Source organism: Mesoplodon bidens (genome assembly GCF_964165515.1).
Source record: "Mesoplodon bidens genome assembly, chromosome: 4".
NCBI classification, from domain to species: Eukaryota; Metazoa; Chordata; class Mammalia; order Artiodactyla; family Ziphiidae; genus Mesoplodon; species Mesoplodon bidens.
Window position 1 is genome coordinate 111,785,317 of NC_138160.1, and position 18,560 is coordinate 111,803,876.

Genomic DNA, 18,560 nt, shown 5'->3' on the forward strand with positions numbered 1-18,560 from the left:
TTTTTCTACACTGGTTAAAGAGAAATACAAACTTTTCCCCCTCAAAATAAAGTTGGGAAATCTGAAGCAAGAAGGATTTTTTTCCATTAACACATATTGTTTCATTTCTCCTTTATTAAAAAATTCAGTAGAGTTAAACAGCGGAAAAAATAAATGTACATGCAATATATTTAGGGCCCACTGTTTACTTTTCTCAGCACATCTGCCAGAACCTATTTATATGCCCAAGTGTGATGATTTTCACATGGATCAGGAAGGCAAATAGAAACATAAGATCTTTAAAGTGAGAAAGAGAAGAAATCTTAAGTTATCCATAATCAATTACCTCTAACTATTATTAGGTATAAATGTAATCAAAATAAATTTTAAATTATTTGCTTATAATTTCATTGTCTAAAATCCTCTGGAAACAAAGACAAATATGAAATTTAGTTGAGCGGAAGGACAATGGGAAAGAGGTTCATTTTCCTCAAGATGTGAAGCTACTTGCCTTTAAAATAATACAAATATCCAATTCAGGTAATGACTTTCTCTTTTAATTAGTCAAATATATATTAAATATAAAAAAATTAATGCTATGTATAATAGATGTGGCCTTGGACATTTTTAGTATTTGTTTATTTAGAAATGTCTTTAAAAATTAATGTGCACAGAACTAGGTCATCTACTAAAAGTCAAATCTATAACTGCACGTAGTGGGACTGCAGAGAGAATCCAGCAAAGGAATATGTAAAAGATTGGATAAATACATCAAATGAAGCTGTGGTCGTCCACTTTTGTGAAGACTGAAATATAAGTGTATAATCACTGGTGCAGATTCATCTAGTAAGCCCGTGTGATTATGCAGTTTCTAACCGACAGCATTTACTGACAGTTTGGATTTGCTCCAGGGGTAAGGAGCTTCTGGACTGTGAATACTGCCCCCATCTCTGCTTTCAGAGTCCTGTCTCTACAGAAGGAAACACTTTCCTAGGGACAGTTTATTCTGTAGATGCAGTCTGTAGCTTGGAACTTAATTGCTGTCCATGCTGGGCTTTAATTATATGACATTGTTGGCACCCAGGTGCAAGAAGTATTAAACACATAATGCCAAGAAAGGAGGTTTTCATGGGTAAGCTTAGAAGGGTTTAGAGATTCTACGCATGAAATTATTTCCCATGGGAATATTTATCTATGATGGATGTAAATAGTTTTCTAGGGGTATTTTGAAGAGGTTCTTCAAACTTATGTTCTTGAAAAATTATTTCATTTGGAAATAACATCGCCCCCCCCCCCCGCTACATCCTGCCATGATAATCTCTTACTGGAAGAAAGTGAAGCTGTTCAGAATTATTGCCATATGGGTTTCCCAGGCCTAGCATGGACACGTTGAGAATGGGAAGACCGGAAGAACCCAGCAAGGAACATCAGTACATTAATTGCTGCCCACCCTGAGAAATAATTCTGGGTTTCTTCTCCCAAGTCTTCCCTAAAGGTCCATTCATTGCAGAGTCAAACAGACATCTTTTATAATTCATGTGGTAAGACATCCATGAATATACACATACTATCCTTTAAGTAGTTGTACATTACATTTTTTCTAGGTAGCTCCTTAATATTTGAATGAGCTTAATAAATAAGAAAATGTATTGAAAGATCTTTGTAAAATGTTATGTAAATACATTTGTTTTAAGAATACATGAATTTGCATTCTTCATAAATAGAAGTAAAAATTGGAGAGAAAATTTTTTCATGTCAATGAGGGTTGTTATGTTTAAAGAATCTAAAGTTATGTAGAATGTGAGCTATCATGTTTTGTTTCAGAATGATTCTGTATTAGTTTTAATTTTTTAAGTCTGATTTAATTGTGATTTTGACCATCAGTTATTGAATGAGGTAGTCCACATTGCCTAGATATTTGCTGTACCTGGTTACTATTCCACAAATAATTAAGTACAATATATCAGTTATGTTTTTCCTTTATGTTTAATAGAAGTTCTGTGAACACTGAGAATATATTACTTTTAGTGGTACACAGTTCTTGAGAAAAGTCTTGATTTTTACAATACCATTTGTGATATTTTTAGCAGCTTACTACAATATCATTGTAATAAAAATAAAGTGTACTCGGTGATGAGAGAGAAAATATTGTTAAAGACCTCTTGGGACAGGAAGAGGCTCAGTCATAAGGTCACGTGCTTTTCATTTTCAGCTGCATCATTCTGACACGTTACTTTCAAAAAATAACTATAATATTGCTACATTGTCCATTATACTGAGAAGAACTTCCCTTGAACTTCACATGGAGATTGAGTAAAGCTCTTCTATTTGTTTTTTGAAGTACTCTCTCAGCTCAGGTCTCTTAGCCTTTAGTGTTGGTGTCAGCAAGCCATTTTGAACTGAGAACATATCAGAGTGGATGTGAATGGCTTTAACCTAAAAACCAAATGCAGAATACAGCTTTATCAGGAATATAACACAGCATTCATAGCATACATGATAAAAGTAGACAGGCATATGGGAATAGAAATATTGATATAAAAACACTATGCCTATTTAAAAGTCAGAGTTATCCTAATAACATTTCAGCCTATTTGATATGTCTGAAAGCCACCTTTTTTCCTTCTTACTCCTCCATTTAGCCAGTCAACAGAAATGAGTTAGTTCCTTACTCTGTGCCAGGCACTGAGGACACAAAGAGGGATCATGAGCGCCCCTGCCCTCGGGGAGTGCACACTGGCATCCAGTAGAGCAGACACACTGGGCAATTATTAGACAATGCGGTATACACAGGATGAAGGGCACTTAACTCAGTTATAGTAGGGAAGAGAGAGGAGCAGTCAGGGAAGCCTTCTCAAATCAGGTGAGTGTTAAAGAACGAGTAAGAGTTAACCAGCAAAGGAGGAGAGGTGGGTGGAGAAGGGCATTCCAGGCAGAGGCAACCCTATGAACAAAGCTACGGGAGTGAGAAATGGCAGAGTATGAAAAAGGAAATCCAAGTGATTTATGTTGTAGTTACGTAAAGTAGGAGGCAAAGTGGGTGAGAGATGAAGCTGAAGTGGTAGATGGGGCAGTTTATAGAGGAATACAGTAGGAGATTTTTATACAGGGCAATGACATGGCTGAATATACAATTTATAAAGATCTCTCCAAGAGAAATGTGAAGATGGCTTTTAAGAATGTTAAGATTAGAAGTAGGGAAACCAATCAAAAGGACCTGACCAATCCACAGGAGAGAAGAAGATAAGGGCCTGCACCTACAGAAGTGGCACAGACAGAGACAAATAAGCAGTTCTAAGAGCGATTTAGAGATAAATGGGCAGGATGTAATACAGAAGGAAGCAATGGGCAGGATGTAATACAGAAGAAGGCAGCCTTGAGGACTTCCAGGTTTCTGGCTTGGAGGGCTGCATGGACAGTGGTGCCAATCACAGGAGAAACATAAAGTCTAGGGGGGGACGTGACGAGTCTGCGTTCAAAAAAAAAAGTTCTGCCAGAAAATGTGATCACATTATTGGAAGGAGGAATGGAGGGATCAGACTTAGTGTTCGTGTTGCCTGTTTCCATGAGGCAGATTCCAGGCCTCCTCATGCAAAGTCTCTTTGCAAGGCTGAATGGGGGACCAGAGACATAGATGAACTAACCTGGGAGGGCCTGGGCAGTCTCCTCCCATGTGGGATTCCAGCTGAAAGGGTGACTGTCAGTTCAACCAGAATTTTATGATCTGGGCTTGAGCTGAATTCTGGAGTGACAGTGTCTCTAAGAAATTGTATCCTGACTGACAACTGGGTCTACATTCGATTATTTTGTTGACACAACAGATCCATATTATTAAATAGCAAATGAATTGCTATATATAGACTTTAAAAAATTAACTCAAAATATATGCGCTAAATACATATATATTTTCACTTGTTGTTTTGCTTAATTGGCATTTATTGAGCAACTACCATGTGTCAGGTATAGTGTAAGGCACCAGGGATACAAAGAAGAACAAGACACAATCTCTGTACACATGGAGCTTACAATCTAATGAGGGATGCTGCAGTATGATAATACTACTATAGGGATGAGCAGTTGTCAGTTGCTTTCCCAGTATCACTCCCTATCTTCCATGCTAATAAAACCCAGGTTTTGTTTGGGGCCAAAATGGTCTATGTAAACTATGACAGTCCTATGTCCTGATTTCCCAGGCTCCCTTGCAGCTAAGGTGTAGTCATAAGATCCATCTGTGGCTAGTGAGAAGGGAAAGTTTTTGCTTTCCTAATAAAAGGTTCAGACATACCTATTTCTACCCACTCTCTTTTTTTCCTTCCTTGAATGTGGACAATGTCCAAAGCTGTAGCAGCCACATAAAGTGATAAGCCAACATACTAAGAAGGGAGAGTGGAAAGATAGGCAGAGCCTAGGTCTTTGAGAACCTGTACCTGCCTTGGACTGCCTATCTTCGGATTTCTTATGTGAGAACACCACAAAAACACACCCTATGTGTTTAAGACCCTGAGGGTTTTCTTTTAGAGCTGAATGCCTTTCTGATATAGCACCTAAACAAGTCTCTGGAGCAGGATTCATTGAAAAGGGATGTTTGAGTTGAACTCTGGAGGATAAGTAGGCTTTGGCCAGATGAAGATAGCAAGGGGAAGGGAGAGGCTGTTATATGGCTCTAGGCAGAGGCAACATGTGCCAAAACACACTTGGGACATCACAAGTATAGGCTGCAGCAGGTGATACAAATAAAGAAGAAGAAAGAGATGGGGCTGGGGAGATAGGCTGGGGCCAAATTACAAAGGATCGATACGCCAAGGTAGGGATTTTGGACATAATTCTTTAAACAATTTTTAATCAGTGAGAGACAGTACTAGAATGCATCTTTGGAAAGATTACCCTGTTAAGAGAGGATTGAAATGAGGTAAAAGTGGAAGCTGGAAGACCAGCCAAAAGGCAAGACTGATGGTGATTTAGGCTATAAAGTTGGCTGTGGAGATGGAAATAGATTTGGGGAGTAGAAAGGACAGGACTTACAATTGGTTTGGGTAATTGATAGAGAAAGAGATTTTAAGACTGGCTCTAGATTTCTGCTTGAGCAGAAAAACTGGAGGAGGGGGAGAAAGATTCTTTGGAGGCAGGAAGATCAAGCATTCATGTCAAGTTGGAAATGCTTCTGAGACATCCAAGTGGTTTTTGGACATTGGATATATTACTATTAGTATGTAGGACACAGCTTCAGCCTGGGCTTGAGACAGAGAAGGAGTTTCTTGAGGAGTAGAAAAGAACTGGGGTGTGGGTTACAGAAGCCAGGAGAACAAGAGTGAAAGGTTACTGTGGCATATGTTACTGTCATATGAGAATTGTTAATTAAAATCAATGGATACAATCAGGAAATGACTTATTTCAAAAATCAGTCTGATATTATCCAGAAAACAGAAATAACAAGTGTTGGTGAGGATATAGAGAAACTGGAATATATACCCCAAAAAATTGAAAGCAGGATCTCAAAGAGATATTTGTACATCCATGTTCATAGCAGCATTATTCACAATAGCTAAAACAGGGAAGCAACCCAAATGTCCATCAGCATATGAATGGATAGGCAAAATGTGGCACAGACATACAATGGAATATTATTTATATTAAGTAAGGAAATTCTGACACATGCTACAACATGGATGAACTCTGAGGGCATTAGGCTAAGTGAAATAAGCCAGTCACAAAAACACAAGTACTTAGAGTAGTCAAAGTCATAGGGACAGAAAGTAAAATGGTGGTTTCTGGAGGCTTGGGGAAGGGAGGGAATTGGGAGTTATTGTTCAAGGGGTACAGAGTTTCATTCTACAAAATGAAAAGTTACAGAGATGGATGGTGGTGATGGTAGTACAACATTATGAATGTATTAATGCCACTGAACTGCACACGTAAAAAATGGTTAAGGTAGTAAATTTTATGTTATGTGTATTTAACCACCAAAAATTTAAAAATTGGAAAAAATCAATGTATGCAAATAGTTGCAAAAAATTCAACATGTCAGTGATTGTTTTCCAAATCTCTGATGCTACCAGTCTAGTGTCCTGGCACGTGGGTATTGTAATATGACAAAGAAGTCTTTCCTCAGAAAATTCTCCATTGCATTCACTGATTTTTCAGATCAAAGACTCAATATACAAAGAAGACCCCTAAAACAGCTACACTTTTTACTTCTTAAAAAGTTTTTAAGAAAAATTCTAACAAATTCTGGCATTTTTTAAACCCATGCTTGTAATTTTAAAATGTGATAATTTTCAAATGAGCACAGCATTAATAAATGAGATTCATCTTTGTCTCTTAGAAATTTGTTCAAATGAAGGATTCACTTTTGCTATAAAAAGAATAGCATTTTAAGGGATTCGTGTGTGGTGGGAAGGGGAGGACTGGACTTTAGGCTAAAATTAAAGCTAGCATTACAGGTAGCCACCTCAACTTTACCTTACATACTGAAAGGATTTCTACTTGGATATCCAGTATAAATAACTGGAAATCTGAGGCTCTTGGCTAAAAAGAGGCATTATCGAATGTTTCAAAATTTGTTAAGGTTCTTGTAAAAAGTGTTTTGTTTGAAAATTCTCTCAACTCCAATATAAAATAAAATTTTTCTGAATTTTTTTCATGGCAAAATAAAAAAAAATTTTTTAAAGAAAATTCTCTCAGTGTTTTTGATGCTCAAAGAAGCAAGGATTTGGTAAGGAATAGGGCTGCCAGTTTTTGTACCCTCTGGAATATACTTTTTTCCTAATTTGTTTTGATCAAACATAAATCATCCTAGGGGATCCAAAATTCACTGGAAACAGGTCCCAAGGGAGACGTTTTCAGACCATAGTGCACTGAGAGCTAGGGGTTCTGCAGTGGCCTCTGTTGGGCGGGGGTGTAGAGGTGGAGATGGGCGTGAAGGTGGAGTGTAGACAGACATGGGTGGGATGAGGTGGGGGAGAGGCAGAAGTGCATTGGAGGCGGGGTGGGGGAGGGATGAGTGAGGGGGCTGGGTTGAGGGGTAGGAGGCAGAAGACAGGCTCTGGTTCAAGCCCCAAACCTACCAGAGCAGCACTGCTCTTATGTTTTGTACATGCTCATACGGTGCATATAAGATGTCATCTAAGGTCTGCTACTCAAGTTCAGAAATCACCATTTGATAACAAAACTAGCTAGCTTGAAGAAAATATGAACAAAATCCAAATCAAACTTAATCCTAGATACAGTGATTTAACTTAGTAACTTATGTTTACCTCCATGAAATGAAAAACTGAAAAACTGGCAGTGCTAATATCCTTAATTTTTTTTTAAAGTCCCTTTCTGATAGAAACAGTATCACATAAAGACTTCTGGCAAGTGTAAACAATCTATCCACCTTCTTCTGTAAATGAAATAATATTATTTTATAGGAGATGCCAATGCCAAGATACAATTTCTACAAGTGCCCTGGCAGCCTGGGTTTCAGCTCATCTGCATTCCTAACAGCATGTGGAGAACATGTGTAATTGAGACAAGAGTCTACGTTCAGTATAGGGACTTGGGAGAACACCTTTGAAAATACAGCAGTGACAAGCAGAAGCTTCAAACAATACAGTACAGGGAAGATGACTCTCATAGGGAGAGCTACATACACTATTTAGATGGTAAGTAGAATGTAAAAGAAAACACTATGATCTTAGGAAGAAAGAACTGCATCTGCTGGTAGATTTTGAGTATCTGTCAAACCAGCAACCTGTAGCAGGCCTGAAGTGCTGACTGGGGCATCTGCAGTTCAATGTGGCTCTCTACAACATAGTCTCTGCCTGAGGAGAGGAAACACAATTAAATACAGTGTTGAGGGAAGCCAAGCAATATGGCACTCAGCTCACCTTTCAGCCACTTAGTGAGCAGATCAGACTGGCACTACTGCCAGTCCCTGCTCCAGCCTGACCTACAGCCCTGGGTGTATTTAAATTCTTCCCTGAAAATACCTATACAAATTGCTCCAGTGACTAAAAGTCTAATCAGTAAGTGGGAAAAAATGAGTCAAAACAGTTCTTTAACTGACCTTAACTGTGGGCCCCAAACCTATAGTTAGTTTATTTTCACAAGTAAACCAATGGTAAAACCAATTTTCATTTTTTATAAATATAATTATTTATATTTTCTAATAAAACCAAACTGTTGAATTATGGGGAAAAAAAGGAACGAGAGTCTTTAGTCTCCCTTTATGCCTAACACAACATAAAACTTATTTTCCAGTTTGCAATAAGCAAAGTTTTTGTTGAGGAAAGAAGGAAGGAGATGCTTAATGTTACCTCCCTTTCTGAAACTACACTCTTGTCACAGAAAAGTGATTCTATAGTTTGTTTTTTTAAATTTAAAGATACTATAACATTTAAATATTATATTGGAATATAATGCCTCAAAAGTGTCAATGTATGCCAACTCATTAAAGCATAGAAATTTTCATAATTCTGAAAAAAAAGAGTATTTAAAATCTTTCAGTGGTATTACTCCGTGAAACACTTTAACACACAATATTGCTTGTAGATAATAAACACAGAGTGAATAATTTAGGACAAGAGAAATTTTAAAATTTTAAATTAATTAGGGAAATGTTCAATTCATTTCTGATTTAAAGGTAAATTGATGAGGTAAGTATTCATTTCAATGACAAGAAATACAGTAAAAATATATTTAGCAAGGGCTTTGCAGTCAGAATTTGAAAACTGTCAAGTTTCAAAGTTCACTTTGTATTTTATATGCCTATGCAAACTAATAAGGCATAGAAATGTCAAAAAATGGTTAAATCACAGTTAAGTATGCTCAGATACTTCCCAAGAACCTACATATTTTAATTATTGATAACAGTTATTTTAAATGCTTCTTATCTACTCATTAAATCTCCGTAAATTGATAATGGTTGGCCTAGTTCTAGGAACTGTCTGTTTCTGGAAATCAGATTACATTAATTTTTCATCTAATTCAAAGTTTCATTCAGATCAATGCTGCCCAGTAAGTCTGAACTCCTAAAGCTTCTGTTGAATGATTTAAGCCTTGGGCTTGGATATCTATTGGGGGGGGGGGTGTAAAAAATTAGCATTAAGCCTTAATTGATCATTCCTTTTTGAGGAAAAGGGAAAAGGACTAGCTGACAATAGATTATGGATTAACTCAATTTATGTTGAGCTTTGGAACACAACTAGGAGCACACACCAACAAAGAGGAGAATGAGAACAGAGAAAATGAAGAGGTAACAGCCTTGGCAATAAAACTCAGGCCTTTGGGATGCCACATGACTTCTCTGTATTTGAGGTTACCATGGCAAGGGCCGATTATTAGAGCAGAAACTTTGCTTAAGGCGTATGGAAAGTCAAGAATACATCTCCTCTCAGTAAAAGCTCTAACTTGAGCAATGGTTAACACTGGAACCTTAACCAAAGGTTTCTTTTAAACATAAGCTTAAGAGTGGTAGTCTTTTCCAAGGAGAGGAATCTGTTACAATTCTCCACCTGCTCTGAGGCAGGTCACACAGCCCACATGCAGCAGGGGGCATGCAAGCCTTGGGAATCACAAGGGTATCCGCAGGATCCCCAGTGCATCCTCAGCGCCCTTACAGCCATCCATTCAGGTAATAGGGAGCCTGGATCAACCAGGTCTCCAACCACTCATTTGTGGCACCTGCTCTACAGGATCACATCTACAGTCACACAGCTCCCCGTAATGGAAGAGCAATGAAGTCAGTTTTAGCAAATTTAGAAATTTAATTATCATGCCAGAACTGACCTTGCATTCAGAAAGATAAATATGACTTGCCTGAATGCCTCAGATTTTATAATTTTTTAAAATAAGGATTTATTCATCCAGGCCTTATTTGCCCTAAAACACACTGATGGATGAGGGAAAGCAGTTTCTCTCAGGCTAGATTAATGTAAAGATTCATTTCAAAAGAAAAACAATTCCCTCAAACCCTGAAACTATATTTAGATATCCTCACTTTGAAACTTAAGAAATTAAAAGTCTTAATCTGTGGAAATGTTTTCTAATTGTCAAACAACTGCTGTAAGAGTTTATATTTAAAACCAGTTTAAAAATGTTTTTAGGTTAACATCAAAATGAACATATATAAAGGGGCCTCCCTGGTGGCGCAGCAGTTGAGAATCTACCTGCCAATGCAGGAGACACGGGTTCAAGCCCTGGTCCGGGAAGATCCCACATGCTGTGGAGCAACTAAGCCCGTGTGCCACAACTACTGAAGCCCAAGTGCCCTAGAGCCCGTGCTCTGCAACAAGAGAAGCCACCGCAGTGAGAAGCCCACGCACCACAACAAAGAGTAGCTCCTGCTTGCCGCAACTAGCGAAAGCCTGTGCGCAGCAACGAAGACCCAACACAGCCAAAAATAAATAAATAAATAAATTTATATTTTTAAAAAAAGAACATATAAAATATAAAATTCTCATAAACCTCACAGATCCTTAATATTATATTTGGGGACACTGTTGGAGAACCATTTTATGAAAAACAATTATATTAAATATATACTAGGAAATTTTTAAAAATCAGCATATTAATATTTTTCTGTTTGAAGAATTTTTCTTTTTGAATTTGTGACTAAAGAGGATTATAAATGGCATGTGTAAGTAGGACCATGAACTCAGTTACAAAAAAGAACCCCAACCTTGCAAAGACGGAAAGTCTTAGAGGTCTGCTGTGTCCTCTCCCAACACACTCTTTGTTTCCTCCTCTTTGTTCAGGGCATGCTGGGCTGACAGATCACTGGCCCCAGGAGTGCAATCTTTCTGATGTCCTAGCAAGTAAGCTTGCCTGCTGCAGCCAAGAAGACAGTCCCCATAAAAATAAAAATAAGACAGGACTCTGGTCTTGAGTACTGCATGCAGCTTGGAGACACACCATGTAGACATGCTCTACCAGTTATGGCTAGGGTAATATTTCAGCTTTATGAACATCTGTGATTATGAGGACAATGAGCACAGTCTCACTCAGCCTACGACCGATTTTAGTTAGGATGCAGGCTGTTGCAAAGTCAGCTTAGAACAGGCCTTCAGGGGTCCACTGGTACACAGCCTGCCCGCAGGCCACAGCGTGGAGGATAGGGAATCTAGGTCAGGGTCACTGTTGGTTACTTTAATTCTCATCCCTGCATAAAGGGCAGTAACAAGTATGGAGAAGGTAACAGTTACCTGTTCAAAAGAATGGAGTCCACTTTCTTTTCCTAACCTCACCATATCTTCCAAAACGGCTTTCTTCAGCTCCTGAATTGAACCATATAGGTAAAATTACAAGGCGAAAACACATTTCAAAATGGAGATAGAAGAATCAATGAGTTGTGAGCAAAGTACAACTGGCAATCATACCAACACTCCCCCCACCTTTCAAACCCCCAACTGGGGCTGACGCTCCCTGGCAGCAAGCCAATCACCACCCCTCACCTGGCAAGTAAGTGCCCACATGGCCTAAGGAGTGTCCAACAACAGGCTAAGGGACCACTCAATTTTGTTTTTTTTTTGTTTTTTTTCTGTACGCGGGCCTCTCACTGTTGTGGCCTCTCCCGTCGCGGAGCACAGGCTCCGGACGCGCAGGCTCAGCGGCCATGTCTCACGGGCCCAGCCGCTCCGCGGCATGTGGGATCCTCCCTGACTGGTGCACGAACCCGTGTCCCCTGCATTGGCAGGCGGACTCTCAACCACTGCGCCACCAGGGAAGCCCTCAATTTTGTTTTTTAAAGCAGACCTCTGGTCAGCCTAGTGAGTCTCAGGGGCCCTGTCACCCCCAGAAGAGCCCAAGGCCTGGTGGGAGCTCTAGGGTTCATGGCTGCTGCTAAGAAACAGATCATGTGACTGAGGGGCCAATGCTGAGTCAGGGCACAGAGATCCTCTTCCATAGGACTGTATATGTGCCAGGAGAAGGCTTCTGGAAGGTGTGAGCAGCAAATGTTCTAAGCAAGGAGAACTGTGTTCCTTTTTCAATTCCATGACTGTCTCTCTAAGCACAGTAGATACAAAAGCTACCTCACATTAGGAGAGAGCAGGGCCAGTGAGTCAGAGGGCCTATTCTCACATCTGACACTGCTGTTAACCAGCTGTGTGGCTTTGGGCAAGCCACCTCCCTCTCTGGACTCTCCTGCAAGCTGCAAAACAACAGGGCTGGACAAGCTTTCTCTGATGTCTCCTGGCTGGAAAATTCAATAGTTTATCAAGTGTTCTAAGAAGGCCCCTCCTACAACAATGACAAAAGACAAACCTCTGGTTTAGGATTCCCACTATTTATAAAATAAAGTTAGAAATTTCCCTATAGGTTCAAATTTCACTTGGGCTACTGTTTTTGTATGTCCTCTCATTATGCAGTATCACAGAAGGTCCAGCAGTCTTTTGGGGAACAGCCCCAAGGTACAGACCTTATTTGTGCAGAGCTCTGCATACGTCCCTTCAATTCCTCTCTTCTGGGCCCAAGAGGGCATGACTTCCGGGTCAGGCACGACAATGCCCACCAAAGAGGCCTGCGATCCCACCAAAGGAAAACACAGTTATGACAAAAGCTTTTAAAGCAGTTATTTGCGGTCCAGCGTTAAAACTAATCTCTTGGTATTCTCAGACTCCACTCTTCTAAAAATATGTATATGTTTATGTTATGAAACATTTCCACCAACATATCACACATTCTTGACAGAAATATTTTTGAATATTTCTGATATATTTCCCTAACTTCGTAAAAAATTAATTAATAAAAAATAAGCTTAAGAAGATTAGGAATCAGTAAGGTTAGTCCTGTATGTACCTTTGATTCTCATGTCAATCTTAAATGAGTACATCTTTAGGATACTAATCAACCAACTCTATAATCCAAAACACATACATTTCTAAGGATTTCCAGACCATTTTGAAATTGATTCACTAGTATGGTCCTCATTCTTTAAGAACACCATTTTAATTTTTAAAGCATTTTCTTAAAAAATAATTTAAGTCTTTAATTACATAAATCCAATGATAGCACAGAATATATTCACAGTGATCTTTCTGACTTCAGATCTAAATGATACCAGAAAGCAGAATAAATATAAATCCTCTTCAAATAATTTAATCCTGTACCATATTAGCACATTAGCTTAATATATTAAGATATATCATCAGTATCATTATTTGCAATACTGCACCTATTTATCTGTAAAGTTCTTATGTGTACTTCAAAATCAAAACAGCAGAAACCCTGAATCTTGCTTCAGCATATTACCTCAAAATTCCTCCTGGAAGTAGACGGAGCATAAGTTAAAAGTAGTGGGAATGTTATTACTACTACTTTAAGCAACTTATTTACCTAACTGCAATTTACCAAACTATAAGCAATTAAGATTTCTCCCTTAGAAAGGCACTTTCTCTCATGATCCTATATGCCAGAGAATACCAGTATCTGACTGGAAATTAATGTTCATCACTTTAATCAAATACCAGTTACTTAGGAAATCATTCCCAGAGTACTCATCAGGCCCAAAGTACGTGTGGGAGAGCTGAGGCCTAGGGGACTCACCTTTAAGCTGTCCCCATGGACATACACTTGTGCAACAGGCTCACTCCGGATGTAGATGTTCTCAATCATCTCGGGCGCAATATATTCTCCCTGAGCAAGTTTAAATATGTGCTTCTTCCGATCAATAATTTTAAGAGTTCCAGCCTGTGGAATTGGACAAGCGTCTTCATAAAACGGCGGCATTCCCAAGCCTGAGCCCCTAACTCATTAGTGCCATAGCCCCTCACCTCTGCAATGCCCGGTCTCACCCTGCAAGCCCCACCGTATCTGCTCGTGCACCTGACAACTCTGCTCTCATGGAGCCACTGCACGGCTGGAGAGGGACGCTGTGCACAAGGGTGGATGGCTCCCGAGGTCTGCTGGGCTCTGAGTGCCCACTGTCCTGTCTCCTCACCATGTGCCCTACCCTCCCTCCCACCCCTGCCACCCTGGTGCCCAGCAACAGGTGCCCTCCTCCTCAGAAGGCCACCCACCTTCCCTTCAGGGCTCCTCTCACCCAGGCCCTCGCTCCAGCTGTCCCTTTTCTCGGCAGCATCTTCAGATTCTCCCCCCTGAACCATGCTTAGGCCACCACTCCCAAAGAGCAGCCTCTCCATCCTTCAGCACATAGCACAGCTCTGGCAGAGGACTCCAGGTGGCATTAGGAGCCCTCTCCCTCCAGGACCTCTGCAGCAGGCAGGCCACCCCTTGGGCAGTGAGTGCTTGTGCCCCTGGCCTCCCTGACTCCCTTCAATCTTTTTGAATTTCCAAGGTGAATAGGTGGGTCTCTCTCCTTTGGCTCTCTCCTTGAATGCTGCAACTTCCTCACCTTCACTGACGATGCTCCTTGAGGTGACCACCATTTATCTCCTAAGTGGCCACTCCTGCATATGTCTGAGCTTCCAGCCAGAGCTCTTCACTGAGTTCCAGACCCAGAACCTCACTATCCTCCAAACACTACAAAAACCAGGGCTTTTTCCCTGCACGATGCAACATGCCCTAAAGGAAGCTCATCCTTCTCCTCCTCAAGCCTGTCCCATTCCCCAAGCCCCAAACCTGGAGATGGCCTTGCCATTGGTCTCTCCTGGGACTTCCAGCAGTCAGGCTCATCTGTCCTCACTCATAAATCCTTCTCACAGCCACCTCCTCCTCCATCAGAACCACTTCCTTACTGAACGTGTGCACACACTCTGGCCCTGCTCTATCTGTTCAATCATCAGAACCAGAATAGTCTCGCCAGAAGAGAAAAACAAGCAGGCCTTGTTTTGCTCCAAATCCAGGCTGGACATCAGGGCCTTTCCCTACACTGGCTTCTTTGGCCCTCGTGGCACCCCATGAGCTGGGTGTCATCACATCCATTTCATAAATGGTGAAGGTGAGGATTAGAGAGGTCAGTTAACTCCTCCAAGGCCACACAGCTAGGAGGTGGGAGAACCAGGACTTAAATCAGGTCTTTCTGGATCAGACACTTAGACCTTTTCCTTGATCTAATACTATTTCAAAATAGTAATAATTTAAAAAACAGACTCCCACAGACTGCCTGCCTACTGCCTTGGGCTCTGAGTTCAGGCACAGCACTAGGTGCTTCACATGAATCAATTTACTTGCTTCTCACAACACCCTGCAAGGTGGGTGGTTTCATCCAAGTTATAGGGCATCAGTGGCAGATCCAGAGTTTTGTGGGACTTTTTCCAGTTTTGAGACCCTCACCTTTAAGAAAAATAATATAAAATGAAGTGCAGAGCCTTGAAAGGGGCCTATGCAAGTGAAGCCTGAAGCCTAGGCTTCGTTAGCTGATGGGACAATCTACCCTCTGCCAGTGTCCAGGGCCCTGCTGCTTCTCCAGCCTCCCTCCTCCACACCTGCGGGCCCTCAGTTAGAATTCCTTGCCTCACACCTCTAGTGTCTCTCTACTTAGCACATGCTATTATTACTCCTGCACTGACTGTCCTTCCCACTCTCCCCTCTCCTCTTGGAACAGGACTTAAATCCTGAGACTCAGAGCCAGTAGGCGCTTGTCCTTCTCCCCTAGGTGAGCATGGCCCTCATCTCATGCCCATCACATTGGGCTGGGAACTGTCTAAAGATGTGTCTCTCCCCTGAGCATAGTCCCTGGCCCAGGGATACATCCATGTCTGCTGCAAGAGTGAGGGTTTCTCAAAGTGAAACGTGCAGTTCCAAGCAGGGGCAAATCAGCTCACCAGCCCAGAGGGCCCCTGGAGGGCTCAACATCATTCACCTGTCTGATAAATTCAACATCTCAGCACTCCACCCAAAATCTTAGCAATTTCCCAGAGACACAGGAGAGGTTTCCTGGAGTGGGCTGCTGCAGGTGGAGGCTCTTGGTTTCAGTGACATAGTTTTTTTTCTGGTCATAGTTTCCATCTAAGCATCTCCTGTGTGCCAGGTATTGTGCTAAGGGCTTTACAGGTATAATCTCATTTGTTCCTTATAACAAGGACCATAGAGGTAAGCAATGTTATTACCTCCATTTTACAAATGACAGAATGAGGCACCATTACTGGTTTTGGCTAAAAGTTGGGGGCCACTGCTAAAGAATGCCATGTAGCCTTACTTTCTTATTCTATAACTGAGTCAATACAGAGCCCCAGAGAGGGATGACGCTTTGCTCAAGGTCACAAGAGCAGCTGCTAGCAGAGACAAAGGAACGCCAGCATCCTCCTGCCCAGCTCCAAGCACTTCACACTGCTCAGTGCCACCTCTCAGCTGGCGGCCAGTGTCCATGGGCTCCCAGGCCCTGCCTTTCTCAGATCTCCCAGAGTTACGAGCCCCAGTGCTCCTTGTACTTCACCCATCGGATTCCAGAACACTGTCAGATCTCTTCCTGGAAACCTCTTAAGGGTAGGGGGTAGGCCTCAAACGCTCCCAAAAGATCCCTGTCAGGGCTTCCCTGGTGGCGTGGTGGTTGAGAGTCCGCCTGCCGATGCAGGGGACACGGGTTCGTGCCCCGGTCTGGGAGGATCCCACATGCCGCGGAGCGGCTGGGCCCGTGAGCCATGGCCGCTGAGCCTGCGTGTCCGGAGCCTGTGCTCCGCAACGGGAGAGGCCACAACAGTGAGAGGCCCGTGTACCGCAAAAAAAAAAAAAAAAAAAAAAAGAGATCCCTGTCACCTTCATCAGGAGGATGCAGGAGGAGGTTCTGGGGGCGAGGGAAGGAAGAACCTCCCATTTCCCAGAGGTATTCTGGAATGATTACTTGTCAGGGAGGATATAAAGACTCCTGCCTCGGAGTGAATCAGATTATACACACCCCCATCACCAACATGTGTGGAGGCCCACGGTTCCAAACATACATACTGGCAGCCACTTCCCAATGTCTCCAGTGTGAAGCCAGCCGTCGTCGTCCAGGGCCTCCTTTGTCCTCTCCGGATCTTTCAAGTAACCTTTGAACACGTTTGGTCCTCTCACACATATCTGTAGGGACAAACACCCGGTTTCTCTCAGCCCACAGCATAAGGAATCCTGATATGAGGCTGTCACGAGGCATGTGTAGAAAAATGTACACTATCCCTCAGGAAATCCACTGTGGAAACTACAGTGATGGAAACAGAGGACAGGAATAGCTGCCAGCGTTCTCAACTGTCTCCTGCCTTCTCTCAAGCAGTGTCCTCTCCAACTACCTCTCTGCCATCCCTTCTTCCTCAGGAACACTGCGGCTTTCGGTATGTGCTGCTTTGTGACACTGGATGGGGTCTCATCAGATACTGAAAGCTGGCTGATTCTACCAGAGGTGCTTGAGCCCCCTGCTTCATGACCAGGCACTCAGCTTTCCTATCTACTCCCATGGAATGAACAAGCACAGGCCAGCTCTATCTACCCCATCTGGGCTATTTGCAAATGGTCATGTTTCTGCCTGCACAGATACACAGCAACAAGCCGTGCCAGTTAAGAAAAAAATGGATTTTTAAAACAGTCTGCGAATCCCAAATCTTGTTTTGGACCAGCCCAGTCCCAGCCTTGAGGGTTGGTTACTTCATAAATAGGAGAGAAAATGCTCAATTCAGTTGAGTCAAATTAATCAATAATATAAAGTGACTTTACACATAGGGTGAAAGAAAAACAATTCCATTTCCTTTTTTTTTCTTGTACTCGCTACATGTAGAGCATCCACAAATATGAATGGCTAAACACTCAAGTTTACCTCTCCTTCTCCTTTGCTGGTCCAATAGTTCAGTTCCTTGACATCCACGAGCTTGATATGATTGCAGGGCAGAGGTGCTCCTACGTGCCCTAGAACACCAGAACAATGTGCAATTGTCAGTGTTCAGATCAATTTCAGCACTGAAGATGCTCCACGCCATGTGAAACCCCTCAAGTGGTCAAAGTGGGGAATCATGAATGGAAAGCAATGCACCTCTAGATGGGCGTTTGTCACAAGCAAGCACTGATGATAAAACAAAGTTCTGGAGAAAGGAGAGGCCAACCTCTGCTGGGCCTTTGCTTTACATCTGATTCTTAAACATCTGGCCAGGCTTACATGGCCCAGAGTCAACCTGTACAGGGTCTCTGGGGAGGCTCATACCCACACCAACCAAATAGTCAGGATTTTTTATATTAAAACACTTTCCCCATCATTAGATCATATGTTTTGGTTTGGGGATCATAAAATATAGTCATTATTGCTTTTTCTTCCAGTCACCAGACTATTGAAATGGAAAACAAGGATGAGGCAACTCGCCACCCCGCCCCCCACCAAATAAGACTTCAAATTTTCTTGGTCTTATATACTCCAACCACAAAACTACATCTAAGTCATTTTCTAGTAATTGTGGTTGTTACACAATTCACTGGCAAGGTGGAGGATTTTTAAGCAGGTGCTGGCCAAGGTCCTGAAATAAAGTGAGCCACGTAAACAAAAAGCAGGCTCTGACACTTTTGTTTCTCTTTTAAATGAGAGACCGCCAAATCTTTTACAATATTGTACAAAGATACCGATCTTCTCATACTCAATAACCTTTGCAAGTTTTTATGGTAAGGATGCATAAAAAAGGTAAAACCTCAGGCTTCCCTGGTGGCGCAGTGGTTGAGAGTCCGCCTGCCGATGCAGGGGACACGGG

At 41.8% G+C, this 18,560-nt stretch overlaps 1 protein-coding gene across 8 annotated transcripts in view; it reads right to left on the bottom strand.

Moving 5' to 3' along the window:
* Window positions 1-2,009: 2,009 nt before the first annotated feature.
* Window positions 2,010-18,560, bottom strand: part of ACSL6 (acyl-CoA synthetase long chain family member 6) — a gene marked incomplete at its 5' end in the record, with an annotated part of 63,462 nt that continues 46,911 nt past the window's right edge. For 7 of the 8 annotated variants that reach the window (XM_081231570.1, XM_081231571.1, XM_081231574.1 and 4 more), the window contains 6 exons: window positions 2,010-2,415; window positions 11,163-11,234; window positions 12,377-12,478; window positions 13,504-13,647; window positions 16,801-16,917; window positions 17,645-17,733. In XM_081231570.1, the coding sequence (XP_081087696.1) occupies window positions 2,278-2,415; window positions 11,163-11,234; window positions 12,377-12,478; window positions 13,504-13,647; window positions 16,801-16,917; window positions 17,645-17,733 (662 nt within the window). In that variant the 3' untranslated portion in view covers window positions 2,010-2,277. The remainder of the gene's footprint in view (window positions 2,416-11,162; window positions 11,235-12,376; window positions 12,479-13,503; window positions 13,648-16,800; window positions 16,918-17,644; window positions 17,734-18,560) is intronic. The other variant, XM_081231572.1, reaches the window with a different exon arrangement.